This window comes from Oxyura jamaicensis, chromosome 6 (genome assembly GCF_011077185.1).
Source record: "Oxyura jamaicensis isolate SHBP4307 breed ruddy duck chromosome 6, BPBGC_Ojam_1.0, whole genome shotgun sequence".
Classification (NCBI taxonomy): domain Eukaryota; kingdom Metazoa; phylum Chordata; class Aves; order Anseriformes; family Anatidae; genus Oxyura; species Oxyura jamaicensis.
This window is the reverse complement of record NC_048898.1, coordinates 16,043,909-16,053,737: the sequence shown is the minus strand read 5'-3', so window position 1 is coordinate 16,053,737 and position 9,829 is coordinate 16,043,909. Positions and strand designations below refer to the sequence as shown.

The following is a 9,829-nucleotide window of genomic DNA, read 5'->3' as shown; positions in this document are numbered from 1 at the left end:
TCGGACGTGTCCAGTTACCCCCCCGCCGCGCCGCCCCCCGGCCGCCGTCGCCCCGCCGGCACCGGCACCGCAGCCCGCCCCGCCGCTGTCCGCCGCGCTCTCGGGCCCCTTCCCCGGCGGCCGCGTGGTGCGGCTGCACCCGGTGGTGCTCGCCTCCATCGTGGACAGCTTCGAGCGGCGCAACGAGGGCGCGGCGCGGGTCATCGGCACGCTGCTGGGTGAGGGCCGCGGGACCGGGACCGGGACAGGGCGGGTGGGCGGCCGCGGATCCCCTCAGGCCCTGTTAACCGCGCTGCTCTCCCCGCAGGGACCGTGGACAAGCACTCGGTGGAGGTCACCAACTGCTTCTCCGTGCCGCACAACGAGTCCGAGGATGAGGTACGGCGGGGCGGCGGTGCTGCCCCTGTGCTCCCCCCGTTCCCGCAGCCGGGTGACTCGGGTGTGTCCCGCTTTGCAGGTGGCGGTTGATATGGAGTTCGCCAAAAACATGTACGAGCTGCACAAGAAGGTGTCGCCCAGCGAGATCATCCTGGGCTGGTAAGTTCTGTGAGAGCTGTGGGGGTCCCCAGCGTTACACAAAACACATCGTTCCTGTCATCATAGGCTGAGAAGCAGAAGCACCTCTGCTCGTGACAGTAAGGTCTTGCAGCTCTCATTGTACAGCCAGCTGGAAAAGTGCTGTCATTTAGAATAGGAGGACATACAGCTGGAGTCTTGGAGGGTTTGGCTTTGCTTAGGTCTGTTAAAAGCATCATAAAAGCGAGTGAGATAATGCTTGCATGGATCTGCTAGAGCCTAGCCACTTGTAATGCAACGTGCACCGTGGGAGATGACTGGTTAGAATGAAGGGAGGGAGAACATAAAAGAGTAGCTTCAAGTTTAGCTTCAAAGGCCTCATGAGGAGTCAGTGATGTTAGCTTGAGCACACGAATGCCCTCTGAGAACAGGTGGAAAGATTTGGTGATGCCAAGCAAAATCAGTAGGGTGCAATAGGGACAGAACCTATGTGCGTGTGGATAGCTTTGTTGGTCTTTTCATGTCTTCTCTGATGCTACAAAATAGCTTAATCCTGTTCCTGTGAAGCAAAATCCTGCAAGCACAGAATTCCTACCTTCTTCAGCAACCTCTTAATGGCATGGCAAAGTGCACTTCTAATGACAGGAGCTTTTCTGCGTCTGTGGGAAGCTAATTGCAGAGCAGCTGAAGGAGCTAGATTAACAAGTCTTGCCTCTTGAACAGAGATGTGTGATTTGCTTAAGATCTACTTGGGTGGTCCAAATTTGCTTGGCATGCTTCTGTTCACAAGGAAATAAAGATTTGGTCCAGAGCATAGTGAGCAATAACTGACTGTTCGGTGTCTGGCAAATGGACTCTTTGTGGACGGTACTACAACAGCCCGTTGCATATTTTGGGCATCTGTGTGCTCAGCCTGATGCCTACAATTCTAGGACAGCTAGACATAAAGCTACAAATTCCTTACTAAAACACTTGCATTTACTGTGCTCTATGGCTCAGTGTTTGGAAATCAGGGTTTAGGATACAAAGCTGTTAAATGCCAAATGCTGGGCACTTAAATGTTAGAAGAATGGCTCTTCAATGTTTGCTTTTTTGAAGGTATGCAACAGGTCACGACATCACAGAACACTCTGTCCTGATCCACGAGTACTACAGCCGGGAAGCGCACAATCCAATCCACCTGACTGTAGACACAAGTCTCCAGAATTCACGCATGAGCATTAAAGCCTATGTCAGGTACTCTGGGAAGGGGCTGTCTGAATTACCAAGAAAGACCGCATAAGGATAATGAGAAATGTAGCGGGCTGCGGTGTCCTATTTTGGACAGTATTGTGCAGTAGCTGAACCATAACCAAGCCAGAGATCATAGTCTTCTTCCCACTGAAATGTCTTGACCACTGTATTTAAGTTGAAAGACTTAACCTTTCATAAGGTGGTTACTCGCTGCAGGTGGAGAACTGTGTATTAACAGTGTTCTGAACCTATTCATGGCACTTCACAGCATTCATATAGCTAGCATTAATGTAATGTAATTAACTCCATCATACTCCAATTCCATCGTACTCTGTGAATACTAGTCTTTACTCACTGAGCCTTACTGCTCAGCAGTCAAAGTTCTAGTGCACTCAGAATGTTATTGAAAGAGTGTCTTACTGATGAGTCTTTCTTCCCCTCATGCCCTTCCATTTTCAATTATCAACTGATAATAGAGATTAGATACTACAAAATGAAACTGTACCACCTCACTGTTCTTCCCCATACTTGAAGATCTCTCCTCCTTCCAAGATAAAACCCCAGCCTTTCTTGTAGCAGAAATCATTCTGCTTCCTGCCTATGCATCTTCAAAAAGGAAGCTGTCCCATGACATCTTCCATATTGGAAGCATAAACGAACTTCAAATACTCTCAATATTACAGAGTTTTGTTCTTGAATTTTTGTCCTATTTTTGTTTGTCCCTTACGTGAATTCTCAAAGAGCATGGAGCATTCCAGGATAGAAAAAATAAGCACTCTACAAGCTAGAAGAAACTGTGGCTAAGATAGTACTTAACACTTCATGTTGTCATATTGACAAATGCCAGACCAGCTAGGAATATTCTTAGATGAAAATGAGCAGTTAATAATACACCTGTATTGATTTTCTGTCCTCACTCATTCAGGGTTTTCATACCGCTGATTTTAATGAGAATGAATAACCAACAGTTGTTCACACATCAGTGCTAATAGGGATCATTGAGATGGAAATATTTTTTTTCCTTTCTTGTATATGTCAATACTGAAAACTTTTTCTTTTCCCCTAGTGCCCCGATGGGAGTCCCTGGTAAAACTATGGGCGTGATGTTCACACCTCTAACAGTGAAGTATGTTTATTATGATACAGAGCGGATAGGAGGTGAATGTTTTCTTCGCATTTTGGTTCTAACCATTGTCATGACACTGTTCAAATATATTTTTTTAAATCCTGGTAAAACTGACATTCTACAGGGAATTAAACTGTCTTGCTGAGCCATCTAAAAATCTTCAACAAGTTAAGGATTTCAGTTGTCCTCAGTGGCGTTCAGTTTTCTTACTGATTCTTCTGCTTTCAGTGGATCTTATCATGAAGACTTGTTTTAGCCCCAATCGAGTGATTGGCTTGTCCAGTGACTTACAACAGGTGGGGTCAGCCTCGGCCAGGATTCAGGATACCCTGACTATGGTGCTGCAGTATGCAGAGGATGTATTGGTAAGACCAACTATTAATAAGCCAGCAGATAAGTTTGATATACAATTACACATCTGTTTTTTCTTTTTGTATGTTTTCTTTCTGGATCATAAACTCAGGGAGTTTTACTCATGCTAAGTATGTTTCTTATGCGTAGTCCGGCAAAGTGGCTGCTGACAACACCGTTGGGCGTTTCCTGATGGATCTTATTAACCAGGTGCCAAAGATTTCACCAGAGGACTTTGAGACAATGTTGAACAGCAACATTAATGTAAGTTTGTCTTATTTTTTCAGTGTATTGCCAGTAATTTTGAAAATCTGTCCTACAGACACAAATTTTGTCTATGATCAATACTACTCTTTCATACCAACATGTTAATAGAAAATACAGCCCTTTCTTGTCTCTAATATGATGTTTTAAAAGCTGAAGGTGGATAAAGGAACTCATCATAATTTAAAGACAACTGAAAATGAGAGAATTAATTTAAAAGCACTTAGGAATTATGCAAGTAATCTGAAAGGCAGCACTGATTGTTTTTTTTTTAGAGTGGCAGGAAAATATGAATTACCAAGCCTAATGCATTATAGATTTCAAGGCTAATTGGTGATTTGCCACCTTTCTTTGCCTGAGCTGAAGTTCTTGTCTCATTACATGATACTTAGAGCATGAGCAAGGTTTTAGTATGCTACCTCATTTCTGTTACAGATTTTTAGAAGGCTGAGTTTCTGAATCTGTTGTTCACCCATAGTCTGCAAGACCAGAAATAATTTTTAATTTTGCTTATACCCTTTGACTCTCCTGGTTAACATGGGTGAACTCAGAGTTAAACTTTCACAAGTAGTGTCTCATGTTCCAGGAATACCAAAACCTTCTTCCTGTAAGGGAAGCATTCCTCAGGGCAGGACATTGAAGACAGCAATAGTTCCAGTAGCTGATTTTACACTGCTTTACAGCTGTTAAAAAATCACATTTCCATAATAGGCTATAATCTTTGTTAATATTTCTGATCATTGCTTTTCTTTCCCTTCCTCTCAGGACCTGCTGATGGTAACCTACTTGGCAAACCTCACACAGTCACAGATTGCTCTTAATGAAAAACTTCTGAGTTTATAAAGAAACTTCTGCCACTCGACCCTTCCTTCAAAAAGCCTCAAGAATGAGCAGATCACCACTTCTGTGGTGGTACAAATTGCCTTGGACCATAACTTAATTACCTGGATGACTTGGTTTACATCTTTATTTCTACTTCCCTGAAAAATCCCTAACACAGTGCAGGTAATGAACGGGAACTCATGCAGATTGGATGAGCCCACTATCTTAAAACAGAATAAGTGAAGTTTTTGTCTTCTGGGTTTATTTACTTGTATTACAAAATACAGCTTTATTGTAAGAATTTGAAATAAACGTTCAATTTTATTGGCAAGGACACCTTCTGTCCAGAAAAAAAATACTTTTTTTTTTTTTTTTGTACAACGAATCCCCTTTTGTAGGAAAGGGGATAACATGGATAACATGGTATCAGGAACGCAAACTAGAGTGGATGCAAGTCATTTCAAATTTTGCAGCTTTCTTTTTGTTTTCCCCATAACTTTTAAAGCACACAGGGAGGTGTCTTGCATTGCACATAATATACTTTTCCAGAAGGACTACAGAACAGTCACTGGCTTATAAATGGTGCTGTGTAAATGGCCTTCATTGATGGTATATGAGACACCACATTCAGTTTACATTGTGCTATTATTTCTATGCATATTTGATCCTTTGGGAAAGGAAATAAAGTATAATGGGAATTACACCCTCATAAAGTAAGGGTGCAGAGAATTAAACTAGCAACAAAGTTCATAGGGCTAGAAAACCCTACAAACCATTGCTATTGGCGTTTTCTTGTTTGCAAAAGAAAAGCACAGCAATATGCTTCAGTGAATGTTTGAGGTTAAAAACTGGATGTAATCAAATAGGAATTCCCTGTTCCGTGACCCTGTACTGCTGGGTCAGAAACTTCCCATTTTTTTTTCCCCCAAATCTATTTCACCTGGAATTAATTTTAGCAGAAGGAAAGCCATTCTGAATTGTAACTTTTAACAGTTTCAGCTAATACATTACCTTTGGTAGTCTGTTCAGCTGTATTGCAGCGGATTCACCTAATACAGTAGAAGTACCCTGCTTCTACAACATACCTGTTCATGCTTATGTTCTAATGACTATTTCTGATGCATTTGCACACATCTGTTTTGATAAATGAATTAGAAACATCATAGAGAAGCCTGCAAAGCCAGTGTTCACCTCAAATACCATTATAGAAAGTTTACCACATTAATCCAAGAGTGAGAATCCCATTAAAAATCTATCAATTCTGTTCTAGTTGCTCCTATCTGGGGAATTCCCTGAGTGGTTTAGTGCTAAATTCTAAGTTCTAATTGCAAGGGCAGGGCGCCTGAAAACTGAAAATGTAGCAAAGATTTCACCTCTTTTCAAAGGAGCATTACATGTGTTAAAACTTGCCTCATTTTTACTAGTCTCACTAAAGGTTGGTTTCCCCTTCTATTCTTTAAACTTAATATTCAGTCTTTGTCCACTTACACACATTTTTCAGGTCACAGTGTTCTTTTGAAAATAAGCCTTGAAATTGATGGAGGAAAAGAATGAGCAAAGCTGGATAGGTCTTTCATAACTATTGCAATAAGCAGAGGAAAAAAAGCATATTCTTTCCCTGATCTCTCCCCTTTGTAGTAAACTCTTGTCATTCTGTGTTAGGAAAATCAACATGTAAGAAGAAAGATTCAGAGTTGAAAGTTTTCAAGTTGAATAGCTATTCTATTTAGTCAGCAGCTGTGTACAAAATGCAAAGTTCTGAGAAGAAAGATCAATTTATGATCATTACCATTGAAAAGGTATTGTGGAATTTGCCACGCTCCTTACAAGTACCTGAAGATGAACGATGATGCGTTACGAGGGATTGAGGCTGTGTCTTCCTGTGTAGAATGGTGCACTGCAAAGCAGGGGTGTCAGCCCACAATCCGTAGGTTGAGCTGTATGCTAGACATCACAGCAACAAATACATAGAATTGGAGTAGAAAAACACTTACTATCTTAAAAATGCTACATTTGATTCCATCCATTCTGCTACTGGGTGAGTGGTGTATTGCGAACCTTGCTTTGACTGCAGAATTTTCAAATTTCAGTGGTCACTCTTGTGAAGGACAGTGTCGCAAGCACATTGTAATGCATCATTTTGCTTGATTGTAAAGCCTGTGCTGTGTCATTACATAGGAGACTGAAGAAAGAGGCATTGCCTTCTCTGAAGTTTAAAACTCTAGGCAGGAAATCCTAGAGGTCTTCTATTGCTCCACTGTAGGGAATCTCGTATCTAAAAACCTGAAATTGCATAAGTAATCTGGTGGAAAAAGCTTGGGAGTCAAACATCAAGGATTTCAAGCTCTCATTTGCTATTATTTGTAAATCACCGAGTTCTTGGATCTATTAGGGGGATTTTTTTCCTTTCTGTTTAGGATGCATTGCTCTAAATAGTTTTGACAAAGCTATTGTTAACTTTTTTTTTTTTTAATTTTATTGTTCATTATTTGTTAATTGTCTTTTCAGTGAGCATGATGACGTCTGATAACCTGCAGTTTAATTAGCATACAGACATTACACTTTTTTTCTGACATCTTCATAGTATAAGACTGTGCTTGTTTGCCTCTTTGAGCAAGCAAATATAAAATCCACAAGCATGTGAAGATACTCTGTGTTGCTTACCAAAATCAATACGTGCTGGACGAACTCTAATAGAAATGCCTTATTAAAACCACAATATTTCTTAAATGATTACAGTTTCAGCAGTAGAAACAGAAGTTGTATACCACAATGGAAATTGCAGATGCATGATAATTAGCTTCCTTGTGTGCTCTGTTGTGCTGCAAGGCTTGCAGATGACAATTAGATGATTCTTCATAAGAAGTTTGTGGACAGGCAGTATGCAACAATCAGGTTTCCTATGACATCTGTAAAGTACTTAGGATTGATGATGCACAGAACAATTGTAGTAATGATGACTGTAGGATTAGACTAAGGTCTAAAGTAAGTCCTTGCGAACTGCATTGTGCTGGCTAAACTAAAAAGCAATTACAGTCTGACATCCTAAATTCATGTGATGGAAGAAAAGGGTTAATACTGTTCATTTCTCTGAACAGAGAAAGAAGTTTGTGTTGCTAGTTGTGGTATGTTTAATAGCCACTACTTCACTGTCGCCATCTTCTCTGGTTCCCTGTATCCACTAGCTTTACTTTAGAGGGAGTTTCCTGAATCATGAATTCAGTTCTTTCCTGTTTTGACCAACCATATCTTAAAATCTGTTTTAAATACACCTAAAAATCCCTTTGTCCTTATTAAATTTCACCTCATGTTCTTCCTGGTTTTTATACATCATCTGTAGCAGCATTCATTTAGCTACGCTAAACATATTAAGCTGCATCTCCTCGCTTCTCCTGCCCTGTTTATGCTTTGTTCACTTAGCTGCCCATTTTAAACTTAATTTCAGTCTTTCTTGTTGGTAAAGACCATACCTGTATCAGTGTATAGATCAATGGATATACGAATATATTAGTACTTCCCTGTTAGAAATTCCTCGTTTGCCTCTTGGTGTCTGTCATCTTCAATGGCTGAGCACCACCCTAATCCTTTCACTGCTGTCCCTTGCTGTTTAACTCCAAATTACCATGGAAATTATTAATTTAAATGCATGACCTGGCATTACAGCACTTTTTAATTAGCAAATCTAGATGTTATAATGATCCCCATACTTATTCTGGTTTGGATTATTCTCACAATTGGTGACATTTCAGTTTCATCAGCAGGTACTGTTAGCTTGTTCCTAACTTTTGAGAACTTCTGTGCTCACATTAAGAGAAAACTTGGAATTGATCCCAGACCAACTTAGCAGAATTCAATAAATTCCTTTTTCAATATGGCCTTTGTGCTTACTTTCAAATTTTTCTTCCTTGGTCATGCTAATTTCTGTCTTCTCTAGTTTAATTATGGGTTCTTCTTGTCAAGTCCAAGCCCTTTGTGGATGTCCAAGTGACTTATACTGAATTCCTCATTCAGAATAAACATTGTGTCAGCCTGATCCAGTACGTCCAGTGATTCATCTTTAACATGAACATTTTTGTGTTTGGTTGTAAGCCTTGGAAAGTGGAGGTAAGAGTAAGTGTTCTATGTTGTTGAGAGTAACAAAACTTGTAATCTGCAATTTGATATTTAAAAAAATATCCTTGCTGCCAGAATCACAATTTCATTTGCTGATTATTTCAGTATAGTGGGATGAAGGTCACTAACTTTGCATTGTCAGCTGAGTCATTCCAGTTTCTTGGCAAAATACTTCAGTCTGCTGCAAAATTTTGTGAGCCTGTGGATGTATGCCATCTACTTATTAGTAACTAATCTGAAATGTGTGGTTTTAATCATAAGGGGTAAAACATCAATGGTGTAAATTGTTGGACATACTGCTATTTCAAGTAATCCAGCAGAACAACCTGCTGTTGTCCTTGCATGCTCTGAGTAAGGATGAAGTGTCTATATTTAGTGTGGTTCCGCCCAGCAGAACTGGAGACCCTGATGACAGTTGTCAGGTTTGCGTGAAACCCTGATGTTTGGACTACAGTGGGTGGAGTCCTAACATGACTCACTGGGTAGTGACTCTCATTTCAGCAAACCAAACACCCCTTTCTGGAGTGAACTGTACTTGCTCTGCTCCCTGTTCACACAGGTTAACTCAACAGCTAACTTCAACTATCTGCATTTTAATTACTGCAGTCACAAGGTAGTGTAAGAGGGAAAATATTTTTAGTACTTAACTTAGACTTGGATCACTGCAGTATCCTGTTGGTTTGTTATACTTTGACCCATGGTTCAAAGCTGACCAGATCTTGTTGCTTACTGCAAACTATAGGAAACTTTTCTTCCCCCCTTTAACTGTCCTGACTCAAATATAAGATCAAAAGCAATGCTTTGTATTAAGCATGAAGGGATATTCCAACCAGGATACATACCACAGAGAAGCAGCAATGCATTTAGTGATTTAGAGGTAAAGTATACTACACATCTGCTGGAAGTGTCAGTTGAAAAATGCTGTAAGGATTAAATTCTTAAAGCTGTTCATGATGTGTTCTGGACAAAAGGGAGATTAAAAGCTCAATATTGCTGAAGATAGACCATTTATATTAGATTCTTTATATGTTTTTAGGTGCTTTTCACTTAAAGTGGGCAGGCATGGTAAATTATTAGCCACCTATTTTCTGCTGCCTGCACTTAACGCTGTTTTACAGACAAAGAGAGCAGTGGCTTTACTTGGCATCTAGCATTCCAGTACCACACAAGGTTACAGGATAAGACTGCTTGCATTTTAATGGCCTCTAAACTGCTAACATATGCTAATTGTAAGAGTTGGGAGAAGTTATTTTAAATAATCACAAGTAACCACTGCATAATATCATGGGTGGATCCTCCATAAACTTTACCTTGCTGGTCAGAATCTCTTATAAACAATTAGCCACAGGGTAAAGGCAGAAATGTGTGCATGTAGGGTTTGTTCTAGATATAATATGAATAAGC

The 9,829-nt window shown here is 40.3% G+C and overlaps 1 protein-coding gene across 1 annotated transcript in view; it reads left to right on the top strand.

The window, feature by feature from the left end:
• EIF3F (eukaryotic translation initiation factor 3 subunit F) overlaps positions 1-7,331 on the top strand; it is a 12,498-nt gene extending 5,167 nt beyond the window's left edge. Inside the window, exons 2-9 of the mRNA XM_035330570.1 lie at positions 10-218; positions 308-378; positions 458-537; positions 1,615-1,752; positions 2,816-2,907; positions 3,104-3,240; positions 3,377-3,490; positions 4,256-7,331. Of these exons, the coding sequence (XP_035186461.1) occupies positions 10-218; positions 308-378; positions 458-537; positions 1,615-1,752; positions 2,816-2,907; positions 3,104-3,240; positions 3,377-3,490; positions 4,256-4,333 (919 nt within the window). The 3' untranslated portion in view covers positions 4,334-7,331. The remainder of the gene's footprint in view (positions 1-9; positions 219-307; positions 379-457; positions 538-1,614; positions 1,753-2,815; positions 2,908-3,103; positions 3,241-3,376; positions 3,491-4,255) is intronic.
• The last annotated feature ends 2,498 nt before the right edge of the window (positions 7,332-9,829 follow it).